Raw genomic sequence first — 27,724 nt, 5'->3', positions numbered from 1 at the left:
TCATGCGATTCTAGCACAAATTTGGAAAAATGATTCTATTTATTACAAATTTGTAAAATTGCCAATCTTTTCTTTGTTTTAACTGTTGATTTTACAGAGATTTTCATGTAAACTTATTACAATGAAGACAAATTATGTAAACCTACAAGATTCTTTTTGAAAATATTTTAATGGTTTATATTTTTGTATTTTAAGAAGAAGTGAGGTGTAGATGAGATGTTTTTCAAGTGGAAATTGGGCTACTCTAATCCTCATTAAATGACAACTTTTCTTTTTATTTATTTTTTAAAAAACAGTTATAATTTTTAAAATAAACATTGTTTTATTAACAAAATTTCCATGTTAGAATTTTAGTATTTATATGCAAATTTGTATTATTACTAAAATGTTTTTTTTATTATTTATAATTATATTGTGGTTTATTTTAAACTGATTTATCTACATGATATTGTTACTGGTCTCTTTATTTGATTGATATATACAAAATTATTTTTATTTTAAGTGACTTGTTAATTGCAGTTTTAAAAATATTTAGTTGCACATTAAAATGACATTCCTGTGTCGTGTGTGTATGATAAATTAATTTCCGGATATTATTAAAATAAATATGCTTGAAATGCTGTTTTTCACGAGTACATAATAATGAAAGCGAAGTCTGTGCTGATTATTTTTAGCACACTTGCAGTATGATAGTTTCATAGAAAAGCTAAGTTATTATTTGGAAATTAGGTCGCACCTTTGAATAAATAATAAAATTCACCCTACTTCTCAGAATTGTTCCAGAAACAAACTGGGCCTTGGAGTGTTACGCATCATCCAGCTAATTTAATGTTTTGGCTGTTGTGGAGCGCGTAATCAAAACTGGCCACCTAATGAGGAGCGTTGGCCGCGTCCCGTGTGGCTCATTCAACCTCATTAATCTCGCTTGTTCGACGCCGTTGAAAACATAATATATGCAAGCCCAAATTTGGAAAATCATCATGACCAGAACTTTATTCGTCTCTTTTTCGAACAGCGAGAGGTCCGAACATTATGCACGCGAGGTTTCGAGTTTGTGAGTCGCTTGGGAGATGCTCTCACTTAATGCCGAAAATGGCCAATACATGCTCACGCTCGCGAGGGGCTAACTGAATAAAAAAAAATTCACATAAAACAGCACCGCCGCCGCCGCGCGACCCCAAGCAGCAGCGGCGCAATTGCGACGGGCGCGAAGCGGTTTATTTTTTATCGATCCTCGAGTTTAGACACGGAAAATATTATTCCTTGATGAAATATTACAGTCGGGCCCGGTGAATAATGTGAGAACGGAAAAAAGGAAATGGCTGCCGGCAAGTTTCGAGAGTGGTGCTGCGCGCCCTTTTTTGCTAATAAAGAGCGAGCCAATTTTTGCGTTAGAAAGTTTCAAACAAATTGGTCCCGGCGGTTTTCTGACCGAACGAGGCGGCCTTTGATCGTAAATTGGATAACAAGGGAGTCACAAAAGGACGAGAAGCAATCGGTTTGCTTTTGTACTGCGTATGTTGTTTTGTCAAAAAAGGATGAAGAGATCCGGAGCAGCACTAGTCGGGTGTAATAATTTTATGGACGATACTTTAAAAAAGCCGCGGTTAATTTGCAATTTGCCGGCGCACTGGCTCGGCTTGTGTAATCAAATTTTAGAGCGGTGGGACTGCAAGGAGTATCAGAATGCGAGCGCACGCGTTATTGCGCAGCATAAATTCTAATTAGCCGCCGCAGTACCCAGCAATTACATATAAATATTCATTTTTCCCCGGGAGTTAATTAACTCCTGGCCGCAATAAATTATTGTGCTCGCTAGCTGCTCAGCTTACCTAATGAATCCTTGTGTGCTGCACGTGAAGGAACGTGTTGCGCGCCTCGGTTTATCCTGTGCTCCATTTTGCAGCAGGTGAGTTGAAAATAATTCAACCCGTAACGCAAACAAGAGTGACACCGCTGGTGCCGATGCATTGTCATTACGTGACTCTTTAAGTGATGCTTTACTTTGATGCTTTTTTTTAGAATTGCTCAAAGCACTTCTTTGCAACTTATTAAACTCTCATCAGCATACTATTCAATCATGAAAGTAGGACAAAAGATGGCTTTCCATTAGCTCCTAAGTGAAGCGTTTCAGAGAATTTTAATAAATTAGCAACTCAAAGCATATTAGTTTGAACAATTTGTATTGAATTTCAGGACCTTTTTTTGATGGTATAATAGTAATAAAAAATAAATAGACAAAATAACATGTAATGTAAAATTTACATACAAAAATATAGCTCTTCAATAATACTACAAAGCATAAATCATAAAACATATTCAATACTTAAATCTTTTCTCCGATATTGTATCAGTGACAAAATAAAAATCCATATAATTCTATAAAGATTTTTGAATAAAAGACTGAATTTAATTTGCAACTATTTCCAACTAATAGAATAGTAATAAATGAATGGAGTAGGAAATAAATTTTTAAGATTTTGAGCACAGCCACCTGTTTGAAGAAATCAGCAGGCAATTTCCAATTCCAGTTTTAAAATTATTCTATTTTGAGAATTCTGAATGTATATTAGTTATATATATCAAAGTATTTTAGGTCTTCATGTTGTGGTATGAACATTGAGATTTTATTTTTTATGAATGATATCAAGATAGATTATTTGATGAATTAACGTGTGATAAAAAATATTTTAAATTCATCTTGATAAATAATTATTAATTATTGTTGTTTTTGTGTTTGTGTTTTTAAGGTCATATTAATTTATTTTAAGATAATTTTTTTAATCGAAGCTGGAAAGCAGCATCTAAATAAATGTTTTGGGTTGAGCACGGGCTGAGGATTTATTAGAACTCACATTTTGCTAAGGGAATCGATCCAGCAGGTAAAATTAATAAATTTAATCTAAAATTGCCAATATTGACTCTCCTATCAGAAAAAAATTTAAAATATGTTTCATTTTAATAACTTTCAGACTATAGCGCAATTTTTTGCAACTTGATAACAAGGAGATTTCGCAAGGAAATGAAAATAAGAGCTTCTCCTTATTCATAAATTTAAATTTGCCAGTAGGAAGGATTAGCAGCGGAAGTTCATTGTTAAACGGAAGCGTAGTTCACAAACATAATATAAGATCTGCTTTTCTTGCAAGAGAAATTTCTAGAGAAAAGTTTCATTATTCTTAATCTTGCAAAGTGCGGGGTGCAATCCGGACCTGCTGCTTATTTAATTCCTTTCATTTTCCCCAGCAGACGCACACTCCGCTCATTTAGCAGCTGTTGGTTGGAGAAAGTTTCTGACATCTTGCGACTATTATGCTCGCTCGAGGATTATTGTTCAAATAATTATGTGAGAAAACAACAGTTGCCGCAGCAGGTACAAATTTATGTATAAATAAATAAAACTGCCGCTTCAGCAGTTAGTTAATTACCCGGCGGAGGAAAGCAGGGACGCGGCATCTCTCTCTCGTCGCTCGCTCGCTCATTGTTCCATTATTAATCGGTGTGTTTATCGGGCGGTAATGTGTTATTATTTAGCTCGTGCGCAGAGTAATTAGACGCGCATGAATAACCTGGCGCTCGTTCTCTCACGCTGTTCACAAGGAATTATATTTCTATGGCGTCCAACAAAGAAACACACAAAACAGGCCGCCGTCCCATTGTGCTCGCGATCTCTTCTCTCTCCCACATTTGCGATTTCATAAATTGCGCCAATGATGAGGTTGTTAGTTAATTCTCGTGTGAATAATTCAGAATTTTGAGTAGGCGCAGCAACAAAGACCGTAATCCTTGTTTGCATCTCTCTTCCGAACGGCGGATTGATTTTGCACGCTGAATCGCCCTCGCTTCTTTCTTTTGTCCCAAGCTCTGTTTGTTTGCCAAGGTGCGCCAACAAAATTATTTCTTTTTGGTGACTGTGCACGTGCGCTTGTTTGAAAATGGACGGGCAAACATTGCGAGAGCTTTCCACTGATCATTGAAGAGAAAAGTAAACCGTGCAGGAACAAATCGCTTTCATATATAAGCTGCACCAAATTCACTTTTCCTTTATAAATTAACTGAAATTAAACTAGTATAATGCAAACAAGAAAAAAACGGATCAAACAAAAAACTTTCGCAATTTGCGCTGGTAATGACTAAACAATCTGGAAATTTGTATGTATTTAATTAAAAAAAAACGAATAATAATAATGAAATAATTAATAAAAAATTAAAAATAAATTAAATTTGAGCTGGTGCATGGTTGAATTCAGTGATAGGTCTGGAGAAATTTAAAACAAACAAAGTGCCGATGGTGGGAAAAGTACTGCGGGCGATTGACTATGGAATGCAATAAAACTCCGCTCAAGGTCCACCAGCTGGGAAGGCGCACTTATCGCGTTTGCTCGCGCGCCACTCGAAAACCGGCAGTCATTGCAGTTCGCCGTAAATTCTAAATAATAAATTTGCGGCCTCTACGATCATTTCCCGACTGCATTGCCTTTTTTTTCGCCTGCCGATGTCAGTCGTTCTCGTTATTTGTGCGGATTTTTATTTTCTGACGTAAACTAGCACGGCGGGAAATGGGCTTGAAAAATTGCCGGCGCAGTGAGATCGCATGTAAAATCATTTTTTATCACATAAACGTCAATCGTCGACGTGCTTAATGGAACACACAGCCGCCGTGCCCAGGCAAAAAGGATCACTTTCTGCAACCAACGGTGCAGCACCATAAATTGCTGTGTGTGTTGCGGCGACCGGACCGACCCACCGACTGACATTTCTTCTCGAGTGCAAAATGATGATATTGGATGCTCTAGAGAGAGAGAGAGACTCGCGGCTGATTAATGCCGCCGCTCCTTTGTGCGCGATTAGGCGAGTCTGCCGCAGGCGAACAATGTGCGGGGGCCGAGCTACCAGGAATTACGACGAGCATCTCGGTTGAATGCATGTATTGTGCGTCGGCAGATGCACCGCAAAGTTAACTTGCTTCTGCCAACTTTAGCCCCAGGTTGCTTTGCATAATTTGAAATTATGCGCGGCGTATTGGCGAAAGTTGTCGAGCGTGCCACTTGCCAGCGACTTGCTCCTGCATGCATTTGCGTGTCGACCGAGTTGACAGGCGACTCTTTGACTAAATCAAACCCACCCTCAGCGCTTTCCCTGCAAAACGGAGAACTTGAGTGGGTCGGCAATTTTGTAGCAATTATTTGTTGTTCCAAGATAATTGTATTAGAAATTAAGGAGTCTTTTATCGTTAAGTGGATATTAAACTGAAAACTTAATTAAAAAACTTAAAATTCAAATTATCTATAATAAGGAAATTTTTATAATAAATTTCATTTACATTTGTCCGTGCTTTTTTATGAATTGAGAAGCTTCAAATTGTTTTCATATTTTTATTTTATTATTTTTATTGAATAATTTTTTTTTTTAAATTTAAACAAGATTTTTAAAATCTTGCTTTAAATCAACCTTGAGATTTTACTAGTTGCAAAGCATCTTTATTGATTATTTTTAAGGCTCAGATAAATGTTTCATACATTCAAAAAATTATCAATTTAAATAAAAAAAAGACAGAAATACTCCTTTAATAAAATCAATCATAAATTTTACAGATAATTTACATCTTATTGTTAGTAAAATGAATTATTTTTGTTAATTATAATCACTTTAAAAGGGGTAATGAAACAATCCAGCTCTATAAATGTAGCCACAATTAGGTTAAATTTTCCACAAAACACATATTATGATACCGACACCTTTGATGAAAAATGGAAAGGTTACAGGTTCAACCAGCGAGCGAGGAGGCGATTAAATTTTCATTTCCCAAGGGGTATAAATCCCTTTGATAACGTTTATTTTTTCCATACTAATTTAGCCGGCCGGTGTTCAGCTGGGATTTCTCCGATAATAATAAAAGCTCGGCACGGCACCAAGGATTTTATAACAAAAAAATTATTATTTCATGCGTGCAGCCACTTTCGATCGCGTGCCGAATAATTAAGTTTCCTACGAGTGCGCGCTGGACGTGATAAGTCGTAATCTGCGTCCCTTAATGACCTCAGGTTCGCGGCCGCTTGATAAGTTTGTCGATAATAAAAAAAAATACGAGAAACACTCAACATATTTTGGGAAGCAGCTGGAAGAAAATCCAACAGACATCCCATTTCGGTCACACGAGAGGGTAAAAGGGAAGGAGTCTCTTGGGTGCGCGCAATTTTATTCGCGCCTGCAAATCTTTATACAGCAGCCGAGGATGGGAAAAATAAAAACATGGGTACAAAATCTATCCTGAGAGTATAAGTTGTTGAAATTGCCGCTCCCGTATATATATTTATCGAATTTCAGCACACGCGCTGCGAGAAAGGAGGCTGGAGAGGAGCAGTTCGGCAGAAAAGGGTTGTGTTTTATTGAGCACGGGGAGCCGCTCTCGCGTCGCCCTCTCGATCTAATGGATAGATATAATGTTAATAGGGTAGAAAACACGCCAGTGGATCCAAGAAATCTTTTAAGCCGCCGTTCTCACGCCTCCGACGCTTGTCTGGCACCGCGTTTTACATTTTATAATCTGCCCCTGTAAACCCGCCACCAGCAGCATCGTGTCGTCGTGTCCCATACCAAAGCTTCTTGTTTGTGTCTGATGAAATAAAAAATATCCTATATGTTAGAAAAAAAACTTTGCCTCTCCGACTTTTTTATCGCCTTTTTGTGTGCGAAAGAATTCATATTTTTAAAGAATAGGAGGCATTTCTTGTGTGGGCGTGCAATATTTTTCTTTGTCTGAAGTCTTTGAATTTCCATTAAAATGCACCCTTTGAACAACGGAAGCTGCTTTATGCGAGTGTGTGCTCACTCTGTGTTTTTGTTGCTGCACACGCTCTGCTAAATTCGATTACGACATCAGTCGCTGTCTTTTTTGTTCCTTAAAGCCTTGCTTGACGGCGGCGGTGGAGAGACGCGTGCCTCAAAATCTGCTTCCTTTGCCGATGCATAATTCATACAAAACGCCTAAACAGACGATGGTGCCGCTTTCCGCATATGAAAAGTGTTTTGTTTGCGTTTTCATTGAGAAGTGTAGCGAATCGACCACTTCCTTCCTCTTGTTGTCTTGGAAACGGCAGAACACGATGTGAGCCTAAAAATTTTTTCGTTTTATTCATCAATTAGTTAATCATTTATTTTGCTATGAGGTAAAAATCAATTTCTAGTCATTTTCTGAAGGAATCCTTATTAGCGTAGTCAAATCAAGAATTAACAACAAAAGGAGTCATTCTTGGCGATTATTTGAAACCGACTATAAATTTTAACCACCATTGTTGTAAAGACTTGATTTGTCTAAAAAGAACGGAATAAATTTATTAAAAATTCCTTAAAGAGGAGCTAATTTTACAGTCAAATCAAAGCATTGTTTGATTGTTGCTGATTGTTGTAATCTCAGGATTGAAATCTGGTCTTTTACGTAGTTCAAATGGGTCAAAACTCGTCAAGCAAGCCCCTCATTTCAGTCATTTCTCTTGGCCATAATTTTCACAGCATTTTTTTATTCAGGCTATACAATTTTGAATATTAAATTAACCGGACTTTTCTTAAAGCAACTCTCTTTCAACAATTTTAATGTACTTCATTTAATAAAAATTTAAAAAGGCAATGAAAATAGTAATTAGGGATTCATTTCTAGTTATTTGTTATTTAAAAAAAAAATGAAAAATTTAATTACAACAATTTTTAATACAAAGTTGCCCCGATCAATAAAAAATATTAGATTCATATCAATTTTGGAATAAAATATTTAATATATTTTTAATATATATTTTATACAAATGATTGAATTTTAGGATCTAAAATATTGCCTACGTGACAATAACTCACAAAAACTGTTGTAAAAAAATTAAATTTATTGTTCAGTGTACCGATTTCAAAGAATTTAATTTGAACACACTTTGTGAATTGGGTAATGAGTGCAATTATCAAACTCTTTGGCAGCATTATAAATTTAAGCTTGCGTTAGCAAATTTCCCAGCCGTGTAAACACTAGGGCGAGAAAGCACCTTTTTGCACACTCACGCCTCCCCAGTGAAATTCTGGCTGAGAGAAGGGAATTCCAGCTCGCGCGTACCTTTCTCCCCTTCACTACGGCAAACATATATATTTATAGTGAACGTTGCGTGTGTGCGCAGCGTCGAGGACGGGAGAGGCGCGAAAAGATAATCCACTTCAAATTTATCACCTACGAGAGAAGAGAATTTTCCGTGAAAAATTCGCCGCCACGCTGCCATCGTGAATGAGCGCACATTATAATATCTGACGTGAAAGTGATGGATTGAGACTCACACATGCCCATACTTCAAGGGCCCGTGTATATATGTACGCGTGCGTATAAATATTCACACAGAGAGGCAGGTGCCCGGGGCCTGCCAGCAGCCGAATCCGGACCGATTTCCGCGGAATTTGCTTTCCGAGAGAGAAGCTGCGGATCCGATCAGACGTTAATTGTTCCAGGTGAGTGTGCCTGGATAATTAAGGGCCGGCGTACAATTCATTGGACCGAAAACGATCTGCCGTAATTGAATATTTCCTCTGCAGACTCCGTCTTGGCCCATTCGATGATTTTGGTGAAAATATACACGGACGATAAATTACGAGGAGGAAAATTGAGTGTCGCTCTTGTTGTATGTGTAGAGTTGTGGGTGGCGCGCAGAGGTGTGCGTACACATACCTATTCAGCACTTCTCGCTCTTTATTATTCGCCGATGAATAATGGAGCAGCGAATTTTTAATGCGCCGGCGAGGTACAAAAATTGAGTTGAGGGAGGAAAAGAGAGTATAGGGCGCCTTTCATGACTGACAATAACCGAGCAGGCAGAACGAAAACCAATACGCCTGCCGCTCTGTCGTCGGCCAAAATCCTTTCTACTGACGGGATGCGTGTGAGCGCCTTTTTGCGTGCTCGAGAAAAATTTGCATTCAGAGTCACCCTGCCGTGGTATTATAAATTAACACGCAGCCTGCGAGACTCCCTTTGAGAATAAAAGAGCGAGAGACGCCCTTTGAAAGGAGTTGCCTGTTTGGGCAACGCCGGAAGGCGGCGCAGGAAGTGCCGGTTTTGGGGTTTATATCCGCATAAAAATTGGTCGCTTTGCCGATTTTTCCTCATAATTTTTTAATGTGAGCTTTTATAAGTTCAGTCTCATGGCCAGACTGTAAAGATCTCTTATCTTCCTCTATGTTTCAAGACTTTCAACGAAGTTGATTATAATAACTCAATTGAAATTTTAATAAAAAGCTGTAAAAATGTAGAAATTTTATTAAAAATATATATTTAATTATTTTGTGAACATCTATTTACTTTGAGAAATATGAAGGTAAATTAATATTTATAAAATAATTCACAAATCAGTTTTTGCATATTACAATAATTTCATTAAATATCAAACTTACATGAATTTGGTGAATTTATTGAAATTTTTATTGGAGACGAATTTCCATGCATCTATTTTTAGTGGGAATGACTTTTTCATGACCATTGTGACCTCACGCAACCATGCAGCTGGTCTACATAAGAACCGAGCTGCACCACAAAGACATTGATTTTTTTTTAGCTCCTTCTTTTCAGAGCCAGTCATAAATTTTAATTCCAAGCTCTCCTTTTCTCTTAAAAAGCTTCCTTTTTGTTTTCAGGAGTTAGCCTAGCAGGCAAATTGCACTCCCACACACTTGTGGTTGGCTAGAATGGAATTTTTACACTCAGTTCATTTTGAAAACAGTGCATTAGCCTAGTTTAATGGCATTACATTTGGAATTCCAGAGAAACGTTTTCCAGCGAACGGCTTGGAAATGGCGCTGCCGGCGATCGGCAAAGTCGACAGAGTGTGAGCTAATATTTTGAGACGCGCGTGCAAAATAATCCTATTACGCCGAATGCCGCTGCAAATGCCATCATTTGCAAATTAAATATTTACTTGCGCACGTACACGAGCCTGGTGACGTCAGCAGAATTTTGGCTCCGACGCCGGCCTGCTTGCTTGCCTGCTCTCGCACTGCTGTATTTTTCATTTACCGAGCTTTTATTTTACTCTGGCGCGCCACCAAAGCCATCTATCCACCCATCCATCCTCCAGCTGCAGTATCGATCGGCGTGTTGTGCGAGAGCCGGCCGCCGACCGACTCTCGCACTCGCTTTCCGCCCGTGTAACTGAAATATTGGCATCGCGCTTTTGGTCACCCAGTCACCCAGATTCCGCTCCACCATGTTTACGCAGCTCAAGGAGCGGGCGGGCGGGCGCTGGCCAAGACCGGCGGCTAGCAGGGTCGGATGGACCGGAAAATACACAAACACACGGACATGATCAAATTTCTCTGGAGAAAATAAATAGCAAAACAAGCTCAAGGGGAAATAACAGATATTAATCATAAATCATATTGGAATTGTTGGATTGAGGCTTGGCTATTCCCAGATTATTTGTATTTTTTTGTCTGCTATTTCAGAAAAAAATGGTATTGCTCGACATGGGCTGAAAATAATTTTTAAGATTGAAGTATTTGTGATATTGTTCTTTTTTCCGATAGTGTGGGTTTCGCGGATCTTGTTTGTTGGAGCACATCAAGAATTCGTGGATTTTACCAAATGTAGAAACGCCTTAATTTATTACGAGTTATGCAGCAGGCACGTTTTTCGTGACCCGCAGGTTGCATAACTATTAAACGCCTTCTGCCTTGTATATTGATTTGTGTGCTGGTAAAACCGTAAAATCGCAAGACGAGTCGATATTTTGTGCCGCTGATGGGCAATCCATTACTTTTATTTCGCCGAGAAGCATTACTCACTTGGCACCGCAGCGGCAAAAAGGGCGAGCATCACGCCAACCTGCTCTTCAAACTTGTAGCCAATTTCCCGGCACGGAATTGAACCCGCCACGTTAACCAGGCACTTCCGCACCGTGTCAAAATTATGCCCCAAGTAGTTGCAGCGCACATAAATTGTCTCGCAGCACCTTCAAAATTTTCCACCGACAACAACTACTAACTCTCCTTTGCTTAATCAAGCCGGTCTGACGCAGTCCGTCCCTGGCCGCCACTAACAAGCCTCGTTCCGGCCGCTGTGTCGACTAAATTTTAGATTAGCCCGCTCTCGCACGGGCTCATATTTACTCGAATAGTTTTGACATGCAAATTAGCAGCGGGATAATGAATTCGGCGGCGGCGGCGGTGCTTACCTGCTGCAGCCACCGGTGTACACACTACAAAAGAGGCTGGCCGGAGAGCTCAAGATTTCGTTGTGCAATTTAATCAAAAGTTCCAGCCCAGAAGACACGGCGGTCGTCGCCTCCGTCGCTCTCTCTCCGCTCACACACACCAATCTACAATGCTTTGGGAGTTAATATTAAACATGAAGCCGCTTGTTGATTTGATTAAATGGTTGCTGCAGATTCGCTCTCTCTCTCGCTGCCGGCCTGATAAGTCCTGCCCGCGCCGACCAACTCCTCGCTTTTGTGTACCCCCAAAGAGTGCAGCAACAACATCAGCGGTACAACAAAGACTGCATCTCTCTCTCTCCCCGACTTTGAATACGCAAAGTTATTTTAGCCGGCAGATAGCCGCCGCATGAAACAAAGGCGGCTGATAGTGCGGCCGCTGGCAGGCAAGGCGCACCGTGTCTAATCTCCTCTCGCCTAAATTCCACGCAATAATAACGCACACGCACTGCGGCGGCTCTCCCGCCGGTGCCAACCGCTCCGTAATACAGGCCACGGATTTTTAATAAGCGCTCTTTACCTAGCGCTTTGCCCAGGGAGGATTGGAGTTGTTGACCAGCTCCTGTCAAATTCAGTGAGGCAAATTAAAAATAAAACAGCAACGGATTTAATTAATTTGGAAACAACTTTAACTTACAATGATCAGGGTTTATTTAACATTTTTGAGTGTGGTCGCATGAAAATAATATTTTTGAATATTTTGCTGAAGGGGCTTAACGTGATGATACAGTTGTAAATTAAGTTTATTTGTTTACCACAAGGAAATATCTGCCTATAACGAGAACCAAATAATCAAAACATAAATGAAAACTACAAACAAAATTTGAGTTGAAAATTTACATGCATTTTCTTGACAAGCTTTTCGGAAAAAAAATGTAAAATTGACACTTTTTTTATTTTAGAAAATAAAAAATTTGAAATTTAAATTTGATTATACCCTAATTGTAAGATAAACTGGACTTTCCCCCGCTAAGAGAGCCATTAACATTTTTCATGGCTCAGCTCAACTAAATTTTATTAATAAAAACATCATTCTCAAGTAGTATAAGCGCGGTTCATAATTTATTAATAATTCAAGTATTATTTTCAATCATGTTCGCGTTTGCATGGCAACATTATTTGCTCGTTCTAATCATTAAGAGAACGTTAAAATTGACTGTGTATTTCAGGTACTTTATTTTCCTGTTTGCTCTAATCCCTCTAATCTGCAAAGCCGTCAATAAAATAACACACAAATTTTCGTTTCCCTCTTTAGAAACACATGTGTGCAAACTGTTATTGTATATTTGTGATGCAAATCAGGAAAATTCGTTATGTTAAATAATTCAATGAAAAAAAATCCACCCAACTGGGCTGTTTAATAATCAAATCTACAAAATTTTCATAATAGTTAATGATATTAAAATTTAAAATATAATTTATAAATAAAAACAGCTAAATTTTGAAAATAAATCTAAATTTATCTGAATTTTCTCCAATTGTGGAATAAAATTAAAGCTTTTCAAGCAATCAAAAGGATCATCATCTAAATTGTATAAATGTAACCAAATTTTTACAATTTATTTACAAAATAATTTTTTTAATAATTACTTTAAAGATTAAGTAATCTCTAAAATATATTATAAATATTTCGGTTAAATTTGAAACATTTGTCTGCTGAAAACCGCTATCATCTTTCCGTGTTTGTTAAGTTTTAAAAAGAAAAAAACTGAAACGACTACCAGTTTGTGTTGGACAAAAAGGAACTATCCCCTAATACACTTTGCCATGCTCATTCGGCCGCCTTTCCATTTGCTAGATGGGCCCACGTCAGCGTCACCGCATCCAAAAAAGGCAGCATTATGTATGTGTGTGGGCGCGGGAGGCTTTACTCAAACTATTAGCCTTTCATCTCTTCTCAGCAGCAGTCATTCTTTTTTTGTCTGTCTGCTGTGCAAGCATTCGCTACATTATTCACGAGGAGGTGGTAGCGTGGAACTGTCTGTCTGTCAACCCAAGACACTCCCCAGCTAGGCCGATGCGAGCTACACCTCGTCCCGCAGGACGACCCACTTTTTCAATCAGACCCCGCGCACAATTTCGATATACCGCTCCAGCAGCTCGCTGAAAACGCACACACACGACCATCAATCTCGTATTTGTCTACGAAAAAGAATAATTTAATACGCGTTAGCTTTCTTTTTGCATCTCAAAGTGTTTTTTAAAACGAGCAGTCTATTCACAATCAGTATTCATGCGCCAGTAAAAGCTAAAATCCGAGCAGACCAAAATGTTTGAAGCTATTTTTCGGTGTTCAGTTTCATTCAATTAATTAGCGAAAATTTAGGGTACGTTTTTAATTAAATCTTGATTTTGCCAAATGAGACCGAAATTTGCCAAAGCACCCCTTTGGATCGTGCAATCCGCTCAATTAATTATCAGTGGTAGAGCGACAGGCGCGTAACTGAAATTTGATGAGTTGTCATGGTTTTGTTCCGAGTAGCGCTTCGCATTCCGACTGACTGTGGCTCATATTTCAACCAGTATGATTAATGCTGTCTCTTAATTATTGTTGCAGTTCCGCCTCAAAGGATTGTAATTACCGACGAGGTTGGCACGGAGCGCGTCTCTGTGGTCGGCCCTTACGTCGAAGGCTCCAAGCTCATTTTACGCTGTGATGTATTCGGAGGTAAGTCATGTCATTCCATTTTCGTCTCCAGCGTCTTCTGTCATCCCGGTTCCTTTAGCCAAATTGGCCTTTTGCGCAGGTAGAGGGTTAACTATGGAATATTAATCGCCTTTCGCATTCCGATCTCATTAGAACGACTATTTTGGTTCACTTAATAAAATACCTCAATCGTAGAAACCTTTAGTAAAAAAATAATATTTTAACTTTGTTATTTCTTTTTAAATTTGAAATAAAATTAAATTTTGAATGTATTTGAATGGGATAAGTTTAACGGATGCAGCTCATCGGACTCAAATTCTAATATCATCATTGTTGTATATTGTAGATGTTTAATAGTCTTTAAATATTTTATTCTTCTCCGTGAATACAATAATTTTAATTCGGAAAAATAAATAATAATAAAACCATAATGAAAGGTGCTATACTATGATTACTTCTGCTATTTATGTCAATCTCTACCGAGTTAATGTTTAGAAAAATAGACGAAAATAAACATTTCCGTTACCATACTCATCTAAAATATAAAAATTGAGCATGTATCACCTTCATTTTTTATTTGTATTGCTTCAAAAATAAATGAAATTGATACCGGCGGATGAGTGCTTTTTTTACGTCAGCAGAACATAAAAATTCAATACGCACCGTGGGTGGGCAAATGAAAATTTGAGCGGACCCAAACGAGAACGATTGATTGACAAGAATCCAACTGCGAAATCAAGCTTCATTCACAGAACCAGATTGCAATCACCTTTTTCCTTTTTCAAGGGGGATATATTTTTCAACGTTTTGAATTAAAATAAAGCATTTCCGTTTGTTCGGCACGTTCCTCGTCCTTTTTTTTATGTGGCGAGGAAAAACCATCATTTCGGCTTTAGCTTGCTCGGTTTTGCATGGAGGACGTAGGACCATATTAGGATTGCTGATGTTTCGTAAGTGTTTTCGCGCGGTGTTTGTGTGTTCCGGTTTCAAGGCTTTTCGGTTCTTATCCCAAAGGGAGCGTGAGAGTGTAAAAAGGAAGGCGCATCTTACACCCCAAAGGCTGGCCAAATTTCATTTTCTGCATCTTTCGCTGGCTAATGGGCCGCTCTACTCGAGAGGCGCAACGAAAAAAGCCGGAAGAGAAAAACATTTGGCGCGTGGCCGATGAATTTTTACAACACGCGCACGCTTGCATTTATTCAAATGGCAAGGGTCTGCAGAACAAAGGCTATCCTTAATTTGATTTTATCTTGCGGAAGGATAAGTTTGTTTGCAACAATAAAAACCAATTCGAGTTTTGGCCAAAAGATCAAAATGTTAATGTGGTGATTTGATCAGTTTTCCTTTATTAATAATTTTTATTAAATATATGTTCAAATCTCTCCGCATACCAGTTTTTTACAATTTATGCTATTTTCCACCTTTTTTTATCTGCAATCAAGGCACGCAGAAAGAAAGGAAAAAAACACCCATTTCGCAGCGCAAACAGCTCATTTTACCGAGTGTTCTTTATCTAGCAAGCGGTTTGATTGTCCGAAAGCATCTCAAATTTCGGCTGGTCGGCGCGCTGAAAGTGACGTCGACTCGAGGTCACAATCGGCCCAATCAATCACACGGCCATTGTCCGCAGCCGTCCTTATCGCCGGGCGGGAGAAGAGAAAAAGAGAATTCAATACCGGTTATGAGCACCTCCCGCAAGTGGTGCGAAGAACGAACGGGAAAAAATCCCTCGCAAGGAAAAGAGAGGCGCAATCACTGGAAACTGCAGACGGGTTTAAAAATGGACGACGTGGGCGAAACTGCGGCACATACACGGCGCGCGGCCATTGTCCCAAAAAAGCAATCGTGCGGCGGCATTGCTTTACGTAGATAATATTGACGTTGATGCTGCTGCGGCGGACGAGCACGCCAGCCGCAGCTCTCCTAACATACACAAGAATTCGAGTGGCGCAACAGCAGGGGTGGAAAGGGTTGTTTCTAATGGCTGCACCGCCGGCAATAGAATGACAATCATTTCCACAAGCACACCAGATTTATCTGTCATTTTTTTCCTTCCTTTCTCTTTCCTCGATGATTTTTTTGCTTGTGAGGACAAATTCTAGGAGACGCCCATTTGTATTAATTTATGGGGGATTTGGCAACACACACACACACGTGTTCTTTTTATTTGATGGCGTTTGTATTTCGTTCTATTAAATTTTATTGCTACATGACGTTTTTTCATTTGCTGGAAATGGGGCTTTTGTGCTCCGCCTGCGCGACACTCTCTCTAAGCTGCGGCATTACTTTTACGCCCGGCCCGGTAGTTGCGCCAATTAGCCCTTTCCGGCCCGGTTGCAATTTTTTGCTCAAATTCTACACTCGCGTGAGCTTCAAAAGTGGAGGCTCTCGATTGATCAGCAGGCGCAACTTGTTGAATGAAGACGTACTACTGACGTGGCGTTAATTGACTTAAATTACTTGGCGTGTTAAGTATGCCTGCGCTTTTAAGTAATCCACTTATTGCGAAGATAATTTATGAACATGCTGCGAAAACGAAAGATCAAAGTATTAATAACTACAATACAAACTCAAAAATAATATAAACATGTAATGGTAAAAATAATTATCAGCATTTTGTAAATGTAAAAATAAAAAGTATTCAACTCTCACAATACGAAGTAAGAAATTAAATTTTCGATAGGTCAAATAAAATCTCAGGTCAGAGATTTTATCATCTTGATTAATGTGCATTCATTCAATTTCAAAACTTAAGTTAAAATTTTCAAGCTATTTAATATTTTTTCTTTGATTTTTGCCAAAAGAAATTATTTGATTAATTGATATAAGAGACAAAAGTAGTAAATGGAAATTCCTTAACCTTTCAATCACGGGTGGAATCAATTGTCTGATAATATAATAAATTTTGGTGAGTCGACGACACATGATTTTGAAAAGATTAATTAATTGGCCTTTAATGAATACTTGGCATTTCTATGCAGAAATGGAGACTCTCCATGACTTTAATTTTCGTGTCCTTTCTTTCAACTTTTAACAATCTGTGCGGTGGTTCAAGTTACACTGATTAAAACTGTAAAGGGTCTGTCTAAAATAACGTGCCAAAGAGAAGATATAAGAATGACGAGTTGGTGGTTATAATTTTTGCTAGGTCGTTAACGACTCGTCAGCGCGGTGATTGCTTGCTGCTGGCCCGGAATAATGCAGAGTGGCATTGTCAGACTTGGCGAAAATTTTATCGAATCTCTCACAGCAGTAGGCGTGATTTATTACTTTGGACCGGCAAGTTGCATGTACAAATTCTCCTTGTCAGGCGCAGCAATCGTCACATTAATTATTGCGCACACACACACGCACCGGTCCAGCCCGGCATGATTTTTGACCCCTGGGGACGCGCTCTTGCGAAGAAAAAAAGTTTAAAAGGTCTCACGGGGTTCATTCGCTTTGTTTTTAAAGCCGTCGAAATTCACTCCCTTGCCAGAAACAAAAGCGCGACCCACTTAACACTCTCGATCATTTCCAACTGCACACTTTCGGATCAGAACGTGGCAGCGAGAGTGCCAATTGCATTACACCCGGCCTGGGTAATTAGCCGCCTATGTGCCAAGCCTGTCATCACGTATGTGCATGAATATTGGATTACCCTCGGCGCACAACTATGTGCAATAATACAAGAGTGTACGTACTTGTGGTGGCGGTGGCTAATTTGCATGCAAAATGGCCCTTTGCACTTGGTATGTCAGCGTTTCTTGGTCGCAACCATCACTTTTCAATTGGAAATCGGCTTACACATAGTTAATATTGCTTACAAAGAGAAAATCAGAGAAGCTTAGATGTGGACTGAATAGGTACTTTAATGTTATTAGAAAATTGCCTAGCTACAAATTAGAGAGCCTGCGCTCAAAATATTTTGCTCATTTTTTGTGCCATGATTGTGCATTCATAATGAAAATGTTAATAGCATTTATGTAACAATTTGGACAAATAAACAATAATAATAATAATAATAAAATATTACATTGAAAAAACTTTTTGCATATTTTAATTAACTGAAAAAACTGAGAAAAGAAATATAAAAAATATTTTATAATGGATATTATAATAAATTATAAAATACCATAAGATTTATTGAATTTATTTATTAAAAAAATAATTGTATATTTTACCTGATAAAAGTGGAAATTTTTTAGAACGTTGAAAATTAAACAATAAACTTATTGGTAGTTTTACGTTTACTGAACAATCCAACCCACTGCAATTATTTTGCTATTAATTTTAAATTTTCCAAAAAAAAAATATAATTATATTATCTTCTAACAAATTTAGTGTTTCTATATTTTAATAATACTGTTTTGATCAAAATAAACTTTGCCATTTTTCTATCTGATCTAGACAAATTCTCTGAGTAATTCCTGGCAAATCCTCCTTCGAAGAGCGAGCTTTGACCATTTTCCTCTTTTCTTACCCACGCTGTTTACACAATTGCGCCAAACAAAGGCGGCGGTGAGCGAGAGAGAGCAGCCATAACAATACCAAAAAAATCATTCCGCGTTCTCTTGCCAAATTCAGCACCGCTATAAATATCCTTGTTCGGTCTTTAGACTTTGCAAACCATTTCCACAGCACAAAACAATTTGCTTTCTGCAACTTGGTCTGACAATGTTTATTTTTTCACACCAAGTCATTGAAATTAGCTGCCTGCAAAACCGCAGTGCCGCTCTATGAGAGGAGCGAGCGCCGTGTACAAAAGCGCTCGCCCCGGGAAACGCAAGCTGTGCGAAAAAGGAAATGAGCTTTAATTACGTGGAGATGTTACTCGTCAAGCGCACTCACGGAGAGCCCGACTCGTCGGCTGTCGAGCATAATCCTTTTGAGCACGCCTGTCTGCTGGCAACCCCTTGCAATATCCACTCGCCGCTGTTCCGAGAGCAGACGTGTGCATGCATTGTCATAATCACTTTCCCTGCAAGTCTCGTTTTTTTTTAATACTATTTTTTTTATTCGGAACTTGTTTGCGGAACAAACCATATTTGTTTTTGGTTCGGCTCAGCAAAGAGTCGTTTTTCCGCTCGAGCGCGACGGGCGAATATTTTGCCAACGCTCGATCGCTTGGCGCGGATTCCATCAGATTGGAACGCTGCTGGCAAATAACCGGCTGTATTGATTGTTAATAATCAGCTGGAATCATCGCAGAATTTATTTATGGCCTGCTTTCTCGTGCTCCTCGAGCGTATCTGATGGATTACTTGGAACTTCTTCTCGGCGAGAGATACACCCCCAGCACTAATGCGAGATGCATGCGTGGCTGCGTGCTGAGTTACGGGAAACTATGGGAAAGATAGCGGGAGGCGCTTACCTTGTTGCTTTTTTGCAAGCAGTCATCTGGAATTATTGCAAATCGGCTCTCCAGGGGGTTCGGATTTGCTGCTTATAGCCGCAGAGTTTTGCTTTGAAGAAGCACGTCTCGGCCGCAGGAGGAGTGTGTGTTTAGGATTTATGTACACGAGCCTTTGAGCTTTTCCCATTCCTGGAAGGTGCAAAAAATAATCTCGTTGGCAGTTCCGGAATTTTTTTTCTGCTTTTTGCATAAATGTCAAACTTGAATGAGTTAGAAATACAGAACTAATCTTGATTTTTAGTGGTTACATAAAAAAATACGCACTGGTAACGATGCATATTTTTATTAAGTCCACGCTCGGTTTTTTTTTTAATAATTGCTTTTCCACTTGAATGCTTCTGTCGTTTTGACCTTTTCGGAGAGTTTATGAAATAAAAATGAAGAACAGCACCACACCTTGCCGGGCGGCTGGATCTCATTTTAAAGTGATAAAAAAGTTTTCGCATGTCAGATGTGACACGGCGAGGTGGAAAGTCGTTGTCTCTCGGCGGCCCCGCGCACACTACAGAGCTGCTCTCTGGCGTTGGTGCCGAGTATTGATCGATGCGGAAGATCTCGCACTGCTGCTGAGAGGCTCAAGTTCAGCCCGAAAGTTATTTAAAATGCAGCAAATAATGCCGGCAACATTATACTCGCGGAGGGCACAATTTTTAGCTTGTAAACTCGGCGAAAGACAATCCTAGCTCTGAAGTCTTTCCGGTTCGAGAAAGATTTACGTGGAAAACGTAGCAGGCGTGCTAGGCCGAATTCAAATCCACAGAGCTCATCACGTTAATTGGTTTTTCTATTTCTTTGAACGGGCTTTTGGGGTGTTGTTTTTGTGTCGTCTCTTCTCGTTTTATTCTCCGCGTCGCCGTGAATTCGTTCGGCTTATCTGCTGCTTTATAGCGAACCGCCCAGAGTGCTTTTGGGTCCGTCCGTTCCACACTGGCAGATTTTCCCTGCCTGCACTTTTCCCTCCACGACAATGTTAAGTTTCGGGCCATTTGCTGGTGAATTTTCTATGCAATTGCTTCCTTGATTACCCTTTTGTTAGTATGTAGTGTGTCGCTGCTGCTGCTGCTTTTGTATTTTGCGCCACGGGCACACACACACACACTTACACTTTTTCAGCCTTTTTTCAAGAGGAAGAGCCTGGATGTGTTCGCGGATGGTGTTGTCTGCTGCGCACTAGAGCAAATTCGTCGCAATTTTCTTTGCCATTTCTCGCCGGCGGGGTGAAATTTTACACCTATATGCTTGCGAAAATTGACGAAGTGAACGCTCGGAGTGAGTGAGGCTGCGAATTTTTATCGAGAAAAACGCGGCCTTCCACAGAACGCAAATATGCATTCCTAGTAATGTATTAAATTGGTGTTGACAGCCTTTCATAAAAATGTTCTCTACGCTGCTATTCATGACGTTTCGACTTGCAAATTAAATACGGAGCAGGTCATTTTCTCGACGACCTACTTTCAATTGTGAATACCTCCATCATTAACTGATGCCGTTGGTGCACTCCAATGCTCTCAAACCACAAAGTTGGAAATCTTTTCGCCTTCCACGAGATCTGCAAATGAGGATACAGCTGGGAGGATATTTTTTATTGAACCTCTCCATCGACGATGAGTTTTGATGCTGCTAGAAAATGTGGCAAGACTTAGAAATAAATCTGCCAGCGATGAGTATCGCTATCATCGGAGTGGGGAAAATATATGGGAAAAAGTGTAGCGGATATAAGTAGTGAAAAGATAGCGACAGCCGAGCACCAGTCCCATTGCTGCTGATCAATAGTGTACATGGGGAAGGCTGCGGAAGATTTGAATCTCTGGTAAATAGAATAATAATTCACTGATTATTTATCGCGTCTGTCTCGTGGCAGGGAGAAGGAGGGTGGTCGGTTTAGCCCTTCTTTTCTCCCGCTGGCAAACACGTCGCTGCAGCTTTTTCTAGTTGAGATCATAAAGTGGGTTGAAACAAAGACTCAAGGGGATGAACAAAGCCGGCACAAACAGAAGAAAACAAGTGGGACTGCTCGCTATTTTTGCGAATACCACGCACACATGAGACAGCCGAATCTGCACCCGTACTTTTCTAGCCCTGCTAGAGATTTTTTTTTAGAGCCTTCGTAAAAAAAAAACAATCCTGCTGGTTGTTTACTGTGCCACCGAAATGCTGATAAATCAATTACGCGTCACGCTGATGCTGAGCTGGCCGGTAAGACCAGACTTTATTTTTGCACGTGTTATTTGTTTTTTGCAGAGAGGATTAAGAACCGAAAAAATATTGGTTGTTTTGTTTCCAGATAAAAAAAAATGTGGGCTTAAATTATATTATTATTTGTTGCGGTCCGTTTTGTGAATACTTAAATTTATTTTATAGTAATAAAAAACGAGATTTTAGTTTTCCTCTGCAGAAATATTTTCTTTTTCACCTGCTCGATGAATAGCATAAAATCAAGCAAATACTAAAAAATTTAATAGTTGGTCCAGTTTACCAGGAAGATAACTCTCAAAGTTTTGACTTTTCTGGGGATGTTTAGTGAGCCAAGCCATCAGATTTCATTAATAAATAAACAAGCTGAAACAAGCAAAAACTTTTCCAAACACGGCAGGAAACAGGGTACATGAATCAAGTAGATCTTTCAGCGGCAACTTTTAATATTATCTAAATAAACAAAACTTATTTTCTTTCCTCTTTCGAGTGTTCAGAGGCGGAATTGTAAAAACACGTCGTCTTTTTTCCTACTTTCCGGCCCCTTTTGGCACAATTACAAGAACATTTCACCGCTTTCATCGAGTTCTCCCTGCTCTGAAATTAGCTTTTTGTGTCGTATTCTGTTTTCAAACAATACATTTTGAGCGCAATTAAAACATTATACTGCACGAGGAGGATTAAATACGAATGTGTATGTTTGCACGTTTTGCTTATTGAATTGAACGCGGATTAATTCGACGCGACGGATTGAAATAATAAATTAAGTGAGTGCAGTTGAAACGCCGGAGGGCGCAAACAAAGATTACGTGTGGCGCGCACGAGCTAAAATTGTGTTTTGCTCTCAGGGAGATGTTTGCACAGTATTAAATAAATGGAAAGAAGAGCCCCGTGCTAGGAAGGAAGAAGCACGCGAGAGAGACCGTGGATCGAAATCCACATACAGCTCCATAACATAAACACACATACACAGTCTTACGGCAGACGACAGAACGAGAAAGAGAGAGAAGCTGTAATATGACGGCAGCTTATCATGCTGAGAAGAAGCAGAATTTCGATGGCGACCAGCAGAGGGAAAAGCACCGAGTGTGACAAGGAATAAATGAGATGAGCGCGCGAAAGATGCTGATAAAACAAAAAAGAGCGAGAGATGAAATTAAGCCGGGAGATAATCACTTTTTGGTGCTGGCGGGGCGCGAGAAAAATCTAATATTGACCGACGGAGCTGAAAAATTGTGCCCGGAGAACGAAATTAAAGGCGCTCGAGCAGCGCCCCGGAATTCAAACAAAAGAAATATGGCGGTGCCGCTGAGAAAATTCAAGATGATGAGAGAGAGAGACGCGGTGAATGAAAATGAGGAGGAGGCGGCGGAGATTTGCGACGTTCCATTATTTGAGTACGCACGCAGGTATAACGTTGGCCTGTTTTATTTTTAATGAAGCTGAGCTGTTGTGGAAAATACGCGGGAGGAGCGAGCATGAAAATTCGTTCACGACTTCGAGAGGCTGCGATAATAGGATTCGCCTAACAAATATAATGATGCCGCTAAAATACATGCAAACAGTTCTTCAGGCGGAAACTTCCTTTGTTTGCCATATTGTGTTTCTGCCCGCTGCTTTTTTTCCGTGCCTCTCCAGCCGCTTTTTATCAAACGGGGCGCGTTTTGTGTATATGTGTTTGTATGTGTGTGCGTGCGTGTCTTCTGCAAATGATGCAAAATTGCTGTAACAAAAGCGGCACACTCGCAAAACATACGAGAGGAGGAAACACAATATTCCAGTCTGCGCCTGCACAAGAGCAGGGAATGGGTCAATTTTTATGCGGAGCAGCCCATTGGTGTCCATTCCCGCACACGCTTTTCAAACGGCGCCCACCTTTTTTGTCCTTTATTCTCTCAACCGCCGAAAACGTACGTGTTCTTTTTTTCCCTCTCACAAGTGTGCGCGAATGATTAAAAAGAACAAAAGTGGGCCTGTCTGACAAGTCAAACTCTTTAAAAAATTCGTGATTTATCGCGATCGATAAATTTCACACGCTGAAATGAACTTGAAAAACATTTTCCTGCCGCCGAGGTTTGCTTTCGTCTGCTTGTAATTTATGGCTGTGCGCGCGTGTGCTCGCGCTGCATCAGGAACACTTCACTTGGAATTAATTTTTTAGCAAACTTATTCAATTATAATATTACAAGGTCGGCTAAACCCGCCCGGCACCCCTTTCCCTTGTGCAACCCCGTTTCCCCTCTGTGTTTATATTGACAAAAGATTTCCATCCGAATATTGTAAAACGTGCGCCGTGGTGGGGCTGCGCCCACTTGTCCTCCACCGAGCGATGAGCCTCAAAAGTTTCACTCGTAATTAATTAATGAGTTTGTGCGTTGACACATCATTTAATTATCCTCCGGCAGGTAACACCCGCATCGAGCGGCCGCAAATCTATCAGCATCGCCACAGCCACCACTTATCCTGCCAAATTCAATTTTGCATCTCTTTTTGCCAATCGCTTTTTAGACTTTACTAAAGTTGCTTCATTCATTTCAATATTACACCTTGCTAACATTTAACATACTTTAAATGTAATTTTTATAGTTAAATTTTATGTAAAAATATTTATTTCTCTTTTCTTAGTTTTAAATTAATTACCTTATAGCAGCATGAATAATAATAATAATCATCATTATTATTATTTTCAACCAATCAATAATGTGTTGTTTTCGTTCTGTGATTTCATCAATTCTTTAGTAAATGGTAAATTAACCATTTTTTAATGATAAAACACTCTCAAGAATAGCATGAAAATTTTACTCACTAACTAGTAATGAAAAAGTTTGACTTTTCATCTATTTTTAAATCAAAATGTCTGTAATATAACTACTTTTAAAAATTAGCTTTGTGTGTTGTGTTTTCCTTTATTTTTTGTCGTTTTTTTATCAGTTGATATACATTGGAACCAATTTAAAGAATTTATAACGAAAAGCTTTTCAGCTGCCCTAAAAAAGATTGAAAGTGCTGTTTACTTTGAAAGCCCCGCTTGAGTTGAGCGATACCAAAAGTAAAAAACTACCCTTCAAGTTCAAACAAAGTGCCTGACACGCTCAAAGCGGCACCGGTCAAAGTTTTTTCGAATGCACGTAATCCGATATCCTGATGGGCCTTTCTAGATTGTTTGAAAACAATATTCAGACGGAGGGATGTGTTTTATCTCCATTTTCTACTCTGCTGGGCACAATCGCTACTTTATCCACCAAATCCTTAACGTAATGTATACACGCTCGCGAGCGCGAGCGGCATCTCTCATAAATCAAACATAAGTTGGTGCCACGAGCAGCTGAGAAGGAAAAGAGAGTCATTTCCCGAAAAACGGCGGCGGCGGCACAATAAGTTCGATTATACCCGGGATCAAAGAAGTGTTGCTGGAGATCGGTGGCATTTCTGTGTCGCTCCGTGTTAAGGGCCCTCGCATGAAATTGTCTTCATATCTCTTCTTTTGGGGAGGCTCTTGTGAGAGTCACCCGAGTGGAATGCGATAGCGCAGACACTTCGCCGACCCTGCCGGCTCTCGCAAAGAAAAACACATTTAAATACATTAAAAACTTCAAACTAAGGCGAGCCGGGTTGTATTTTTTGTGCGCCTTCCGCCAGGCGTGTGCTGATATTGAAATCCCTGGATGCTATAAAAAGAGAAAGAGATTTTTCTCCTTGCCTGCGAAAGCGCACGCGGCACCCCCACAACTTCGCATTCCGCCCTTTTTTCGCTCTCTCTTGGCGCATTATTTTTTTCCCAGAACAGAATTTACTGGAGCAGCAAAATATCTCTCATAACTTCGGAAAGTTTGACTTTTTAAATTAGGAAAAGTGTGTATTCCCGGCATTGTTGCTCCCCGTCTTTAAATCGGGGATAATTTTCCAAGCTGCTTGGTCCGAGATTTATGAACCTGATGTGCGAAGATAACTTTCTAATTATCCTTATCGCCGGCAGACTTGTTCTCGTCGCTCTTGGTTTTTTGGATAATTAGAAAACGGCTTTTTAATTAAAGTTTGCAGGAACGAGTTCGGAGAGGAGACAACGAAAGCTCGCCACACAAAAAAAAATTATGTTTGTTCTTATTTGCTGAGCGAAAAGAGTTTTTTTTTTATTGCTATCTGCTATTTTTCCCAACCAAACAACTCGCCATTTCCCAAAGCGAAAAGGGCTCTGATAATTTCCTCCGCCTTTGGAGAGCTTGAAAAAAAAACGAAGGACTAATAAAAAATGTTCTTTACAACTGAAAACCACTCGCAATTAGAGCTGGCTTTCCTGCCTGAAATAATCATAATCCAGTGGAAATGGCACTGGACATTTTACTAGAGTCTACGGTCGTTTTAAAACAAAAATTCTAGCTCTGAGAAAAGGTTCTAATTTGCTTTAACGGCATTTTCGTGCTCTGCAAACCAAAATTTTTCTCTTCTTGAATATATTTTTTTTTTTTTAATGGAGATTTACAATTTTGCATGAAACAAAAAATATCTGTGCCACCTTTCCAAAATGAGCTTTCTAGTTTCTCCTTCTGTGCCTACTTGGAGGCGTATGAAATAATAATAATAACAACAACAGAGAAGCAATAATCAGCAGCAGTGTTTTTATTCCATTAAAAGTTTAATGCTGCTTATTACACAAGTAATAATACATAAGGCGGTAATGAGATTTTATATAAACTGGCAACAGACTTGCAAGTGGAGCAGCCGCCGTCGCTCGAGATGAGCTTTGGCGAGCGAATTCTCTGCCGGGGCCACCCTTCCTTTCTAATTATACGTATTCATGGAGAAACAAACAAGAACTACTTCGCTCGTCGGCGCATTATCCATCCATCCGAGCCTTGTTAGCACACCTCGTCTCCTCGGCGAAAAGTCGGATTCAATTCCGCCAATTAGGTTAGGTGAGGTGCCATTCCATTCCCGACGCTTTCCACAAGAAAGGGGGAAGATTACATTTCCAGAAAAACCCTAGCTATCATTTTAAATAATTAAAATCTCAGTTTGATACTTTATAATATGCAGCTCCCTTCTTGTTTCTTCCCTTTCACTCACAAGAAAAAAAATATTTAAACTTGTTTTAAGATTCAAAATGTAATTCTTTATTGCGTGAAAATCTAGTCTGAGGAGAATGAAAAATATTACATTTTTGCAATTAATTGTTTATTAGTTTCCCGTAGTTGGCAATTTCATCTAAAAAAATAGAGGTTATTAGATCTAATAAATAAACCAAAGATCATTTTTTTAATGGAGATGAAATAGCGATTTAATGTTGCTGGAAAAAAATTTATGGTATTAAAAGCAAAACTTAATAAACAAACATCAAATACCGTTAAAATAAAGAAACAATTATTTAAAAAAAAAAATTGTTAAAAATATAAAAACTATATTATAATATTTGATAACGTAAAAAGGCACACCATATACCTGGAAACAGCAATTTTATCTCAATTCATTCTTTTGTATTTTTTTTTTCAATGAATAATTGCCTTTAATTAGCAATTCAATCTAAAACCCGTTGAGAGAGATTTTTATTCCGGCCTTTTCATTTTCCTCATTTTTTTGCGAATTTCAACCAGTGGTTGCCGGGTTTAGCAATTAGAACGATGAAAAGAGCAACTTTTTCCTGCTCGTGATCGGCAATCGCAGTTTAATTAATTTTCGCGACAGGTTTATTTCTCATTTGGAACAGGGAAAACGTATTTTTGCGTGGCCCGTTTAATTCACCGTGCTGTCCGCACCAAAAGGCGCAAAATAATCAAATCGCCTTTTCCGCACTCGCTCTGTCTGCTTGGGATTGAGCCTCAAGGGGAAAAATTTATTTATATTCAGCGTGCACGGTGGCGAGCAAATCCGGCGGGCGCGCCTCTAATTTCCCATTCGGAAGGGCTAATTACAGCGTAGGGGGCGAAAAGGCGCACCGCCGCCGCCGCCACCACCACCGGCGCAAGTGACTCGGCAAACACGCCGCCCTTGCTCTCAAGTTTACCTGGTGTTTTGCACCGGTGGCGAGGCACAAGCCGACCCACCCGGTGACCTGCCCGCCCACCTCCCTGCCGTTGTCGCAGCCAACACAATCGTCATAATTAATGTTTGCACTTCTTGGACCGAGGGCGCGTGGGTCAACAATGCGGTGATGCATTGCTCGCTACCTCACGGGGATTTGCATCAAGATTATTTATCAAGCGCCTTTAACCTTTTATGTGCCCACTTCTCGCCACGCTCATAAAGGGAACACCTAACAATTTT

The 27,724-nt window shown here is 39.6% G+C and overlaps 1 protein-coding gene across 2 annotated transcripts in view; it reads left to right on the top strand.

The window, feature by feature from the left end:
- LOC132205515 (hemicentin-1-like) overlaps positions 1–27,724 on the top strand; it is a 210,292-nt gene that overhangs the window by 159,515 nt on the left and 23,053 nt on the right. For both annotated transcript variants that reach the window (XM_059634617.1, XM_059634610.1), the window contains exon 4: positions 13,789–13,899. In XM_059634617.1, the coding sequence (XP_059490600.1) occupies positions 13,789–13,899 (111 nt within the window). The remainder of the gene's footprint in view (positions 1–13,788; positions 13,900–27,724) is intronic.

Source organism: Neocloeon triangulifer, unplaced genomic scaffold (assembly GCF_031216515.1).
Source record: "Neocloeon triangulifer isolate White Clay Creek 2 clone unplaced genomic scaffold, ASM3121651v1 ptg000001l, whole genome shotgun sequence".
In the NCBI taxonomy this organism is placed as follows: Eukaryota; Metazoa; Arthropoda; class Insecta; order Ephemeroptera; family Baetidae; genus Neocloeon; species Neocloeon triangulifer.
The sequence above is the reverse complement of the archived record's forward strand: the minus strand, read 5'-3'. Positions and strand labels throughout refer to the sequence as shown.